Source organism: Apaloderma vittatum, unplaced genomic scaffold (genome assembly GCF_000703405.1).
Source record: "Apaloderma vittatum isolate BGI_N311 unplaced genomic scaffold, ASM70340v1 scaffold17369, whole genome shotgun sequence".
Classification (NCBI taxonomy): Eukaryota; Metazoa; Chordata; class Aves; order Trogoniformes; family Trogonidae; genus Apaloderma; species Apaloderma vittatum.
In genome coordinates this window covers 1-14,630 of record NW_009734789.1, presented here as the reverse complement: position 1 = coordinate 14,630, position 14,630 = coordinate 1, and the positions used below count along the sequence as shown (strand labels likewise).

General features: G+C 41.0%; 1 protein-coding gene across 1 annotated transcript; it reads left to right on the top strand.

Moving 5' to 3' along the window:
- Window positions 1-432: 432 nt before the first annotated feature.
- UBE2G1 (ubiquitin-conjugating enzyme E2G 1) lies at window positions 433-11,974 on the top strand (the record flags this gene model as incomplete). Its single annotated transcript, XM_009876406.1, has 5 exons — window positions 433-535; window positions 3,531-3,628; window positions 4,694-4,872; window positions 8,516-8,639; window positions 10,751-11,974. Coding segments are annotated over 4 exons (467 nt in total), but the record flags the coding sequence as incomplete, so codon positions are not given.
- Between the last annotated feature and the right edge of the window lie 2,656 nt (window positions 11,975-14,630).

Sequence of the window (14,630 nt, the reverse complement as noted above, 5' to 3'; positions counted from 1 at the left end):
TGTTAGTCTTAAATAAAAACAGTGTAACTTCGTACTTCTGTTCACATTTTCTAGAGCTAACTTGGCTCCTGAGGGTTCTTATAAAGCAATATGTTTCGGGGCGTGTTTTATTAGTAGAAAACCTGTTTTCTGTCTTCCACTTGCTACCTATTGGTAATTAGTTTAGAAGACTGCGTCGCATAGTTGTGAGTTGTTTGACCCTCCTGCTCGTGATGTACTTGGTTAGTTTTAGAGTCAGACTGTGGGTCTGGGCTCTGCCAGCCTGTGGTTGTGTGTGACGGGGCTGAGGGTGTTCGCCCAGGCCCTAAGTCCATCAGTGACTGAAAGTTGTGGGGTTTGGGCTTTTTGGGTCATGTATAGAGGCCTGAGAAGAACCAGCAAATGCTTATTGTAGACACCTAAAGTCACTCTTAAATTCTTTTTCCTGCACAGAGCTCAACAAAAATCCAGTGGAAGGCTTTTCAGCGGGCTTAATAGATGACAATGATCTTTATCGATGGGAAGTCCTTATTATCGGTCCTCCAGATACACTATAGTAAGTACTGATACTTATACAGAAACTTGAGTGAACTTGAATTTACTAGTTCTAGTTTGGTTTAAGTTAGGTAATACTGCTCTGTTACTAGTAAAATGTCTGTAAATAGCAGAATTTGCTATACAGAAGCTCTAAACTGTTTTGCTCCCCTGGGTAAATGCAACACTGATCCCTTTGTACTTGAGTAGAAATGAGAAAGAATATGCTATACTTTAATGCATAAGAAAAGAGAAGCGGACTCTGTAAGGCAGGTATAATCCACTATTTGCCTTTATGGCCATGAGGCTCTAGTTTAACTGATAGTACAATTTTAAACCGTTACGATTTCATCCTGGTGACTGTAGGAAAATATTCAAGAGGGATGTAGTTGGGGAAACTGCAGCAGACCGTAGAATTGGCCTCAAGTCCTGGAAGTCCTCCAAACTCAAACTGACTGATGTGACCTAGAGTTACTTCAGCGCTGATCAAATTTGAATTGCTGGCAATTGTTGCCCCGTGAGCTTCAAACAGTTTATATTTTTACCCTGAGGATGGGGTTCTTTAGTTGACATTTGAACACAAAACTGGGCAGTTCATGCAATAACGTCTTGTCCTAGACTTTCAAGTTTGCTGTCTATATACCTGGAGCACTCTGGTACATGCAGTGTGTGGGTTTTTGTGTTTGTGTGCGTTGTTGTTTTTGTTTTTTTTGTTGTGTGTATGTTTGTGTTTTGTTTTTTTTTAAAAAAGCTCTGGCTAACTGTAAGAATAATTTCTCTTTCTCAGAGAGATTATATATGATCATCTACTGTAGGTCCTGAGAAAAGGCTCTATGCCCAGAAGAGGTCAGTTTAAAGTGTAGCTCTTGCAGATGAACTCTGTTAGTGGTAAATTACGAATACAAAAAGCCCAGTGACATTTACTTGAGGTCAGTTTTAGTTCCAACATGAAGTTTTTATATACCTCTCTCTGCAGTGTGTGCTTAAGCACAGTAATTAAATTGCTTTGCTTCTCCTCAAGCACACATTGTGATGCTTGAGTCTTGCATGAGGTAAATTCTCCAACTTCTGTTGACCTCTTTTGAACAGTCTTGTAGTGGCTCCATTATATTCTCATTGCCACTTTCTAAATGGTGTCTGTAAAGAAATGCTGCTTCTAATTGAACCTCTTATATGTTAAAATTGCAACAGCATGTTTCCGCACTTCACTGAAGCGCTCAGCTTATTTTGAGACTTTAGTTAAGAAGCTGTCTTCCTTTCCAGTGCCTAGTTGCTGCTTTACGACGTAGTATTATACTGACCTGATCTGTTTTATGATGACATTGGAACACGATAGTTTAACTTAACCAGGTGGTTCAGAATTTTCCAACTTTAGTCTCATCACTGGTCCCACTTAATAAGTAAAGAGTTTACCTAAAAAGACTTTTAGACTTGGTACGTGACTACTGCCAGAGACACCTTTATCAGGAATATTGCTAAAAATGGCACTGATCTCCCTTAATTGACAGCGGCACTTCATTAACTGATTTCTAATGTGTATCCAATTAGAGTTGTATTTCTGTGTAGTTGATGAGGGCCAAGTGGGGATGCTGTACAGCTTGGTAGCTTTAGAATCTGCTCCTATAAAAAGGGAAAGAAGAACTTTTCACTTTGAGAGAGAGGATTTAACTGGTTTCAGGCTATCAGCAAATGTAATCTAACCCTCCTTTTGGCTTGGCTAGTAGGGATGTTAAAATAGCCAGTGTTTGTGGAATTCTTACCCTTTCCAGGATCAAGGAATCTTTAGAAACTGCTTGCCTTTTGTAAGGCTTGTGGTAAGTGACTGCTGTGGGAGTCAGATGCCGTTCAGAGCCAAGTCACTTGGATTTAGTGCTTTTTGGGGCTGGGGTGGGGTTTTTTGAGACACTTGCTAGAATTGCACATCTTTAGTTAGCGGTGCTACAGTTTACTTCCTCAGTAGCCTGTGGGCTTTGGATACTGGCTCCTACTCCTTTACAAATAAGGGGGAAAAAAGATTGTACTGAACACCTTTGTCTCTCTTATGCCAAGTCTTTTGACACCACAACTACTGAGTAGCAGCTTGTCACAGCGCACCTCTTGTGCCACCTTTTTTTTGAGGTTATGTTCCAGTTTTTGTAATCTCTGCCTTTGCAATTTCAAATTTTGTTACTAACTTCAATTACAAGAAATGACAAGTGACAGGGCAAATGTTACTTGCATTAGTCAAGTATTCCATCTGTGAGGCTTTCCAATTATTATAGGCCTTTGCAGAAGGGACTATTCCTGGGTAGTGAAATGGAGCTATTTAAAAAATCCCAAACAAAACCAGTGACCTGGTACCCTGGTTAAATATGGGCCTGTAACTCCACGTAAAAACTGGGTGTCTCTTGTTTCTTATTGTTTGTCAGTTTGGTGGGTAACTGTAGTGCAGAATACGTCACTGTCAAACCTGAGTCCCTTTAGCTTAGCATTGTGAAGGTAGTATTGGAATCCTTGTTACGAAGTAAATAAAACTATAAAGCTTTCTGTAACTTTTCACTGAGGCTCACTGCTGCACACTGATACCAAGAAATTAGGATGGAGATGTCTAGAGGAGGAAAATGATCAGGGATCTGCTAAGCTGTACTTGAGAAGTGAAGTTACCGGCAAGACTTTTTTTCTGTTAGTAAATGTACTGGGAGGAACAAAATAAGTAGTAATTCTAGATAGTAAATTCCTTGGCAGATTTTGTTGTTGTTGCTGTTTTGTTAGGGGGTTTTCTTTTGTTTTTTGGGTGGTAGATGTGTTTTCCCCTCTGAAGCATCATCCTAATTCTAAAAAAAAATAAAATACAGTGTTAGGAACCTGGCAGTATCTTGTAAAAGGATCTTCTCGATCTGGAAGTGTTCTTACTGTTAATTAGCAACGTGATGTTAAGCTGTGCGAAGGGTAAACTTGGAGCTTTAGATACATTGGTAAGTTCCAATCTTCAGTTTACACTTGCAAGAAACTCTACTAAGATATTTTTGATTCCCCAGTGAAGGTGGTGTTTTCAAGGCTCATCTTACTTTTCCAAAAGACTACCCACTGAGGCCGCCAAAAATGAAATTCATCACAGAAATCTGGCATCCAAATGGTAAGAAATGACAAAATTTCATTTTCTTTTTGCAATTAAGAACTGAAATACAGTGAAGATGAATGCATTTCTGTTCTTGTTAGAAATAAGAAATTCTGCGTTTATTTTGCTATCTTCATTTCATAAAGAAGTAATAATCATGGCAGAATTTTTATAGTGCTGCTCTGAGAGACTAATCCTGAAGTATTTTCAGAAGCTACTGAAAGTAGCTTCTTGAGTTCTTGGTAACTTCAGGGATTTTTTTTTTCCTCCCAAAGTGTGAAATTCTGAAGAGAAACTTGACTTCTATAGCTGCTTTTTTTTATACCTTCAAATACTTCATTTTAGCATTATTAACTAGGCAGTTGAATCTAGAAGGCTCAAGGTTGTCCCCTTGTGAGGAATGAAAGGAAATCAGAGCATCTTTTAGTCCCTCCAAAGAAGACTCCTCCTAATGTTTCATTTACTTATGGGCTGCCAGACATAAATGGGAAGGTAAAAATACAATTGAAGGAGGTTTTTTTCTGAGAAAGAGGAATGCTCTTCAGTTTCTCAAGTCTTTACTGAAGCTTTAAATGTCGGAAGTTGGGAGGAGACGAGCACAGTGTTTCCATCAGAAGGGACAGAGGGGATATTTTGATGCTGTGTCCCTTTCAGCTCTGAAAACACCAGAGTACTTGTCAGGCAGTTTCTAACTCCAGCAGCTTAATCCAATATATTGCAGAAACATCCAGCTGATGCTGTGGCTGTGGGGGGGGGGGGGGGAAACCAAACCACAGTCTAGTTTGCTGAACTTAACAGAAAAAGTTTTAGTGGAAGTCTGTCTAAATAGTCTTGACAGTTGCAGCATGATGTTAGAATTGTGTTCTTCCCTCTGTGCTCTGTGTGCCAGAAGTCCAGGCGTAATAACAGACTTCCACCAAACCTTTATTACGGACTGAGTTCTGTAATAGTTAATTGCTTTCTGGTTTGTATAAAGTGTCTCCACTAACGTGTTCTCAGACTAGCTGGAGCAAAGTTCTGTAACTCCTGAAGAAATGCCAGCATGTTGTTCATTACTGAAATATGCCTTGTTCTATTTTGTAGTTGACAAGAATGGCGATGTCTGCATTTCAATTCTTCATGAGCCTGGGGAAGACAAATATGGCTATGAAAAACCTGAGGAACGCTGGCTTCCCATTCACACAGTGGAAACTATAATGATTAGTGTTATTTCTATGCTGGCAGATCCCAACGGTGATTCTCCTGCTAATGTTGATGCAGCGGTAAGATTGCTTTTTTTTCTTGATCTGCCAGTTGTCTTCAGTATAGGAACCTAAATTTGCAATGGAGTTTTGCTTTGAGTTTGACAAACAGTACGATAACTTTTGTAAGAACCTTTTATGTGACAGGCTAAGGCCACCTTGTTGTTAGGAAAAGCACTCATGTGAAACAGAACTACTAGATAGCTCTAGGAAATTTTTAAACAGGTTGCAAAGGAAAGATGCTGTCAAGTTTCCTAGGCAGTGGTTTAATTTCTCCTATGCAATGATTAGTTTATTATTTAGAGCAAATAACTTGTGCACAGAGATAGTTTGTGGATAGATTTCAGATCCTTCAGTCTTAAAAAATTTCAAGGAAGTTGCGTGTAAAATTCTGTGAGGCTGTATGCATGTGGTGCTTACAATTGGTGTGCTGAGCTGCAGAAGTTAGCGTATTCTGGAACCCTTTTGGTTCCTATAATGCACCAGACTTTTTGGTTTGGAAATCAAATAACCTGTTAACAGGTTTATTGATTGGAATGGAAGGAGGAAAAATGTGGTGGGTCCCACAGTTTAATTATGTTGTGACTTTTTCCATCCACCTCTACCTCAGTCTTCCTGGATCATGGATGGAAGCATGAGGTTTGACTTTGTAGGTCTGTGCTTTGAGAATGTACTTAAAAGCTTCACTGGGCATCTGGCCTCCAGCTTTGGAGGAAGTGTTGTCTCAGACTGGAACAACTGGCTGAGGAGTGAGCAAGAGTGGCCTGGTTTGGTCAAAGACCAGGGTGAACCTGTAGTGAGGGTTCTGTCGTGTTTTGGAGCATGGTGTGTGCTGCAGGGGTGTATAAACACAGCTCTTGGCTCTCCAGGAGAGCTGCATTAATAGCAATTAGACTAATAATTTGGGATGGGGAGGGAAAAAATTCTCAGTTCGAAGAGGGAGTAAGTGAGCAGACTTCAGTATCTCATATGAGACAGACCAAAGTGTTTGGTTTTCCATTGCTTTTCAGCAGTGACTAACAGGTATTGTCCTCTCACCAAAGAGGAGTGCTAGCTCTTTTAACTGGGAGAGTGAGGAAAAAGGAGAAGGTAATCACAAGGTGTGAAGTTTTCTAGAGGAATGTTAACTTGCTCTGTCAAGTCAGCGACACCAATACTGTCCCAAAGCAGGTGGGAGTGTAGTTTCCTGATGCTGTGGGTATTTCCAAAGGTGTTTGAGCTCTGCTGAAAAATCGTCATGGGAATAGTCTCATGTGGAACAAACTTAATGGGAAGAAAAACAAAACCATAGAAAGTTTTAGTGAGATATTCCCTCATTTAACAGTCTTTTGAGTGTTGGACCTGCCCTTCTTGTGTTGTGTTACTGGTGAAAGCAAATCCCCAGGGCACAGGGATGTCTTCTGTGGCAAACCTGAGAGCACTGGAAGGAGCACATTATTAATGAAATACTAAAAGTACAATTAAAATTCCTCAGTTTACAAGCTCATGTATGTTAAATGTAGTTACCTAATGCTGGAGAAAGCTTATACTTTCAGCTCCACTTGTCAACTTCCTAGCATCCCAAGCTTTTAAATCTTTCTGTACTATGCCTCACTCTCTGACAGCTACTTCAGGAGTGATTTTCTTTCCTCTGGGAGATATTAGATAGAAAACTATGAATTTGTTTTGTTAAACTTTAGTGTAAAGGTTGAAAAAGTCTTAAGGAAACGCAGCATTTTCTAGCCCAACTTGAAAGAACAAAAACTTAAAGCCAAATTTGACTGTGAAAAGAGTATTGAGGAATCACTTCGGATGCTAGAAACTATTTTTCTAATGGTGGTGTTAGGTGTTGCGAGTAACTTTAAACTTAATGTGCTGCCCGAGCACCTTAGCATCTCCTGCTGGATTGTAGATTGCATCTTGTTTGTATTAACTAGGACATACTCGTCCTAGTTAATACGAAGAATCAGCAGTTCATGTGCTTTATTCTGAGCTGCTATCAAGATGTCTTCTACTTGGTTTACTCAGTACAAGTTTAGGGCAGTAACAGCATTTGGCAGTTACTAAAGGGTACTTTGCCTTCTTTAATTTCTAGTTTTAAGAGAGTCTAGAGAATCAGGCGTTACAGGCAAGTCACAGTATTACAGGAGCAGGGGACATACCTGCTTTCTGGAAGAATGAACTATGCATGTTGGAGTACTCTCTTTTGGAGAAGGAGAAAAAATGAAGGACAGCAGCCTGACTAGATATTGGGAGAAGGAAATAGAATTGTTCATGACCTGAAATAAGAGATTTGGAGAGATTGCTGTCACATTGGAAACTTTGCCTGCTACTCAGTTCTGAACACTGGCTTCACAGAAACTGTACAAGGTAGAAACAGAAGCTAAGACTGAAGCTGGGCGTGCACAAATTCAATGCTTTGCTTGGCCCCAAGCCATCTTGTGTGAGCTGTCCTGTGTCTCAATCCAAGGAACCAAATGCTTGCTGTATTAATTACTGAAAAAGAACAAATTAATTAGTAGCCTTATTTGTGCTTTCACTGGAAAGACAAGACATACTGGGCTTTACAGCGTGCTGCCTGGCTGCATGAGCTTGGAGGTGGTAAACATCCTAATCCCTCTCACTCAGATGCGCCTTTACTCCAAGGAGGGGGAGAAAAGGTTTTTGCTAGGTTGCTTCAGGTAAAAGTGTGATGATGTTTTTGGTTTGATTTTTACCCCTTCCCTCACCCTTGCAGTAAGAATATATTGCTTATATAAAAAAAATTAAGAACTGTGGAATTTATTTAATGAAGTGGAGGGTTCTTCATGTTTTCCTACCGCTTCTTGCCTATCTGTGAGGCGGGACACAGCACAGCAGCCTTAGTCACATCTGAGCTCGTCATAAGGCTGGCGCTAAAAACTGGCTGCACTTTCTCCAGTGGGTTTTCTTGATACCGTGGTGTGCACATCTCTGGATGTGGATTTACCTCTTGCCTATCCTCCTGTTCATCTTGATCTTTGCTCTTCATCGGTGCACTTCCGAAACCAGATCCCTGTCACAGAGGCTGTCCCCACAGGGGTGCTGCATGTTCTGTGAACTTCCTTCTCGTGGAGCCAGTATCTTGCACCACATCAAACTAGAAGGTGTTTTCTTTCTAAGGATGCTGCTGTGCCTCTTCTCAATACTGTGACTTCTGTACTTCTATCCTGGAATGTCCTGGCTAGCTTGAGAGGGAGTTGAAACTGTCCTAAAAAAAAAAATCTTGGGGTGACTACTGGCTCCACAATAGCCGTGCACCTTTTTTTTTTTTTTCCCATCGCTGTAGTTGAAGGCATTTTCTCTAACCCACACTAATAGCTTGTGGTCTGCAGTTTGAGTTTGCTGCTACTTTGCAGGCTGAAGTAAATAGATTTCAGCCTAGACACTGAAATCCTGGTACCCACTGGGTTGATCTTGGAGAATGCCTAAAATCCAAGGGGGAAAGGCTGTGTCCTCACTATTTTGTGAGCAGCTTTGCACAGAAACCCAGAACAAGCTTTCAAAAGTCCTGTATGTCATAGGTTTTTCAGTGACTAGCTCGTTTTTAAGCAAATTTAGGTGTTGACTAGGTGGCTAATGTCTGAAAACATAAACACGAAGAGTCTTCTTCAAGCTCGTAAATTGTTATAGGACTGACGTCTGAAAGCTGTCTATTCAATTACAGAAAGAATGGAGAGAAGACAGAAATGGAGAATTTAAAAGAAAAGTTGCCCGCTGTGTAAGAAAAAGCCAAGAAACTGCTTTTGAGTGACACTTATTCAGCAGCTAGTAGCTTCACTTTTTTCAGGGTAAGTATCCTTCTAAGACAAGTCAGTTATGTGAGTTGAGGTTTTTCCCATTAAGTGTTGCTGAACTAATTTTTTTTTTTCCTCAAAAGCAAAAACTCTCCAAACCTTTTCTACTCAGTTGCATGATCTCAGTTCTTTGGCTGTATGCAATTCTAAAGACTGAAAAGAGTTTTCAAGTGCATTAACAGCCCCTTTTGCCAAGATTGGGGAACTTCTCTAGTACTCTTGCATTTATGCTGTTCAGAAAGTTGAAATTCTCTTTATCAGTATTCATCCTGCTTTATCGATAGCACTTAGGGACTACTAGAGCTGTAACACAAGGGACTGACCATTCTTTCGTGTTCATTATTGTGGAGAACACTTGTTTGAATCTTAAAAGCATCTTGTCTTGCCATCTCAAGTTTTTTATGTATATATTTGGGGAGTTTTATCTTGCAGATGTTGGTGGTGTGTTGCACCAACCTTCAGTGAGGTTGTTAAGAACGTTCAGAAGTGATAGCATATTGAAAAGGATCAAGTTCAGATATTACCTGTCAATAATATCAAGGAAGGTGGTGGTCTCTTCAGCAGCCTAAAAAACTTTTTTATTATGGAAGGCTTAGGGAGAGCTTCAGAGCAACAGCTGTATTCTGGAAACTGAACACTAGCATCTCTGAGGGCCTGGACAAGATTTAACCTGAGAGTAGCTGATGCGATATTTGCACTTTATGCTACTCTGTTAAAGTATCTGAAGTCAGAAGCTTGTTTTTAATTTGGACAATCCCATCCTAGTTTTAATGCTGATTGGTTTGTTCTTGCTGTTTTGGGGCTGGTTTTTTGGTGATGTGTGTTGTTGTTTTGGGGTTTTTTGTTTGGTTGGTTTAAAATAAGCTCTTGTAGAAAGCTCAGTGTTAAAATGTGGCCCTTAAATACGTGCCCTTTGGTCACTATAATCTTGATATACCAAGGGAAAACTTCCTCAACTAGCTAATAATTTCCCACTCTCACTTTCCAAAACAATACAGAACTTCACCTTGAAGCTGCCTTTTCTTAGTGGTTGGTTTGACAAACTGCTCTGACCCCTCTGTCTGGAGAAGCCCCAACCTGTGTGTACTAGTTAGCTTCAGCATATGGAACTTGGGGGAGGACAAATATAGCACTGCATGTATTTTAAAGGGGTTGTACTGTCAGAACAGCTTACTAAATAGTCCTAATAATTTTTCTTCACCAAGGTTGTACAGGAGATGCTTCCTTTCTCTTAGTTTTGTGAGAATTCGGGGGCTGGGGGAGACTGTTACGGCAACATCTCTTCTCTGCAGAAATGCCTTGATTGAACAGTGGGAAAGCGTGAGAAGTGCTGAATATTGATCAAAAGACTAAGCAAAGGAACTGAATGCCTTGTACAACTGTCTGTAACTAGAATGTAAGAATTGTTAATGCAGCTGACAATTTTTTCCCTGTTGGAGAAAGGGAGCAGCTGTGAGTAACACTCCAGAGTATCCTTAACTAACCTCAGCTCTGTTGCCATGTTAAACTTGGCCTTAGCGAAACAATGCTCATGACAAATACTGAAGTAATAGGCTGTGTTGCTTTTTTGGAAGGCAAAAGCTTTTCTAAGTCCTGGTGACCCCTCCTTAGTAAGGGATGGGCAGTGAATTGGATGAGAAGGGGCCATAGAGCTGGTTTCAGACAGGCACAGCCTGACTTGGTAGCTGTGGTGTTACTGCTTACCGAAGCACGGCTGTGCCGCTTTGTACCGACCTTCGCTGCCCAAGCGGCGTCCATCGTTTGCTGTAAGTGGTGCACGGAAGCCTCAATGATGAATCTACGAGTGTTTAGCCCTGTGTGTGAATAAGCAAACGTTGACCCGCTGTCGTGCTTGACAATCGACACAAGTCCCGGGAGCCTCCCAGTCTGATAGGTGAGCTCGGATATGCAGTACGCTCAACTAACTCGAGTCTCTCTCAGGTGATGATTTTGGATTTATGCGTCTTCTGTGTAGAGGTATGTAAAGTTCTTGAGCAAGTCATCATTACCTTCCTTGAGCTTGAAACACTACTTAAAAAAAATCTTTTTTAAAGTAATTGAGGATGGTAAGGCATTTTGTTTTAACAGCTGTGATTTCTTTGTAGGTCTCCAATTGAGAAACATGGCACTGTTTTTTTTCCTGCACTCTACCCACCTATTGCTGGACTTCTGTTGTTACAAGTTGGCAAACACTGGCTGGAACTGGGCTGCAATAAAACATGCCAGTTATCAATGCTGACAAGAGCCTAACAAGTGCCAACACAAGATGATTACGCATTTTGAAATCTAATAAACTGCTTTAACCTTCAGGAAGAATTGTAAAGATGTGTACATAGCACAACATGATCCGGATAATATATATACTGTTCATGTACATCCACAAATACACATTGTACCAAATAATGCTGTCTGTAGTTAGGAATAGAATAATGTAAATTCTAAAGATTTTAGCAGGTTTTTCTCTCCCTGTTCATTGTTTCTTATCAGTTTAAAAACAACAACACAACAATTTGTGAAGCATGTCAAACTAAACCGATTAGGATAAAGTTGGCTTTTGGGGGTTTTTTGTTGTTTTATTCCCCTCCACTTTAATTTTCCTTTGACCCACTGAGGCTTAATTAAAAATCTCTTGCTTATTAAAGTTTAGTATCTCTCTTCTGGTTTTTGGGGAAAAAAGCTCCCTTTTATTTCCCGCATCAGAACTTAAAATTTTCCCAAAAGGATTTGCTATCAATTGCCTGTGTCTTCTTTTATGATGACCTCTGTAGTCCCAAAGGTGCTTTTTTTTTTTTTTTTCCCTTTTTTCCCCACTCCTTTTTTTTTAAACCCAATTGCACATACTTCTTGAATTGGGTATAGCAATAAAACTGGCCATGGAGCACCCTTGAGCAGCCTGCTGGATTTTGAACTTCCAAGAGACTTGAGCGCTTTCATTTGGAAGTTCAGTTGACTAAGTTAGTCCAAGGTAGGAATGAGCTGCTTTTTATGGGTGAATATTCCTTTTTTTTTTTTTTTTTTTGCCTTTTTCATTGCCTGTTTGTGGGGTGGGGTGTGTGTGGGGAGGCTTGTTTTTTCCTCGAGGTTGAGTTCAAGCATGCACATCTGTAGGCTTTTCAAATGACTAATGTCTGGGTTTGGTATCAAAAATAGTTTCCCTCCTTTTCCCTCTTCTCTCTTCTGTGGCCCTTCATATTCTTTGCCTTCTACTTCAGAGTTTTCCTCACCTAATGTACAAAGAAAATTGCGATGTATATTTTCATGTAATTTGATTTTTGGAATTCTGTCACCTTCTGTAGTGAGTTCTTCCAAAATATAATTTTTTCCAATAATGATGTGTCGAACTGGCTGTCTTGAGTATCTGAATAGGAAGAGTAACTGCAGTTGGCACACAGCTTACCTGAACATCATCAACAACAAACACTTGTTGAATTTGACGTATTGTTTTTCATCTTGAAATAATTAAAGTAAACAAAACACACACCTTTCTCCCTGTTGTAACCACCTTTAGCCCTTCCTGGAGCAAATACACATCCTGGAGTATCTGGTAGCAAGTGTTCTCGGAGCTTGCCTGGAATGCCTTTCTACCACAGAAGCTTTACAGAGGAACTTGCAACTCCTTGACTGTTCTGTGCTCTGTCACAGCTTTACCCCAGCTTTTAACAGCACCCACTAGGAAATCAAGAGCTCCAGTAAGAAGCCTGCAGTATGGTGTGCTAGCTGCCTGGACTTTGTTTCAGGTTGCTGTACGGTGTGCACCTACTACATGGCATTTGTGACCGGTGTCCTTCGAAGGGGGCTGGGAGGGAAGGAGAGGACAGTTATTAGTGGCAAAAAAGCCATTTAGTAAGTATAAGATGACTTGCACATAAGGGTGTTCCTCCTACAGCTGATTCAGATAAACAGAGATGTGTTTAATGTCCACACTTACATGCTTGGGAACTAATTATTTTGAGAAATCTTTAGTTAAATTTGCTTTTAATTGGATAGCCTGCTCCTGCAGGCAGCCAGATGTGTGCAGTGCTTCAGAGCTATTAGTGCCCAGACACAATAGTCGATTTTGTAGTTCCCTTTTGAGTGCTTGTCTGAAAATTGCTTCAGAGGAGGTTTCTTGCCCACCATCTGCCTGCCCTTTTTCACTTAGGTAAGAGTTGGGACTGTGCAGGATCTCAGTGATGTGGTGCCATTCTTTGCACAAACAAAACACTGGGAGGAAGCTACTCTTCCTAAACCCACCAGAGGATTTCTTTCTCCCCCAGGCTGCTCTTCCTTTTACCTTTCCACAGTATAAAGAGCTGGCAGCAATTGGAGATAATTGGTACTTGCTGTTTCCAGCAAATTCAAGTGTTTTCAGTTTTGTCTTCCTAAGTAACACATGTGGTTCACAACTGAACTCATCTGTAAACTTCACAAAATAATGTTTTATTTTTCTCATTTGTCCTCTGGAAGTGCTGCTGCTTTGTTCTGTGAGGGGCAGGCCTGGAAGTGTTAGCCGTGCATCAGTGCTGTGGAAGCAGTGTTCGTTCCCCCCTTTGTAAATTATTTGAATATAAACCCACTTCTGTTGGGTTTCCCAGATGGTTTGTGTTCCACATGACCTAGATATTCCCTCAGAAGGAGCGTTACTGCAGGATGCTGTCAGGATGTACGAGCTGCAGGTATGGCTACTGCCCAGTGACTTGATGAAAGAGGCAGCGAAGGGCCGGGTGCCAAATGTCCAGGCTGTAAAAAGCCTCTGGCAAGCACAAAACCAGCCTGTTTAACTTTTCTGTTTTCATAGTTTTCTTTTTCATAGTTTGTTTGTTTTTTCTTGCCCCGCACATGAAACATGTGGCTATGGTGGTGACTGATAGGGCCAGAAATTGCTTAGCCTCTAGCTGGGGGCACCACTGGAGAGATGCAGTACGTACTTTGAACAATCAAGCAAACCAGCTTTCTTACTTGGCTGCGCTTGTACCAAGATCTTGCATCTAGTTTGGGGTTTGTAGGCTGTCAGCATACTGGGTGATCAGTTAGACTTTTTCCAGCTCTAGAGGCTTACACTCGTGGCTTAGTTTTGTGGGGTTTTTTTCTCTCAACACGTGGTGGTCTGCTTCCCGCATAACATTGCATCACTGGGGGAAAAGGAAACGAAAAGCATGGAATTTTAATAAATACCGTCATATGGCCATCCTGATTTTTTTTTATGTATTTCTCCATGCTGCCCCTTACGCATCAGAGACGATCTCTGTAGAAATCAGAAGGGCTGTTCAGGTGTGATGCCTAGAAAATGCTTATTGCAGCTAGACGACCAATAAATGGAGAACATTAATTCTGAACCGATCATGAGTGTATTTTGTTTTTTTGGTAGGCTGATGGGGGGTGGACTTCTTACTGCATCCGTACCATCTGCTGCACAGCTCTCGGTCCGGTGCCATCACAACGCAAACAGAGGAGCATGGCAGCTTTTCTAATTCCTGGGCATTGTCAGAAGCACGTACGAGTGATTTCAAACCAAACCAGAAATTGCTTGGGTTTTAAAGAGAGGCTGCAATAAGGCAGCTTCCTGCCCAGGCAAATCCTCAGCGGGAGGGATTGCTGCTTCCCCAGATACAAAACGTTCGCAGTAGTTTGAAATCTCAACTCTGTTGTTATTCAGTTCAACTTATCAGACAGTAATAACTGCTTCCCTGCAGTGACTCAAGCTGACGGACAGCACCCATGAAGCAGGGGTGTTTGTACCAAAGTCGTACTTATTTCTGTGTAAAAAAATGAGAGGGGTTGTGTTTCAGGGCACGTCTAGAAACTACAGTCCCTGGCTCTCTGAGGTCTGGGCCTGGTTCTGGTTTTACCCAACAGGCAGTGAATTATCGATCTCTTAATGGTGAAATCGGGAGAAAATTGCATCTGTAGAACCATACTGTCCACAAGGGGTTCGAGCGTTTATTTGAAATTTGCTCTTTAAAGCAAACAAATTGTTGTGGGATGGATGCGTTTCGGTATTTCTGT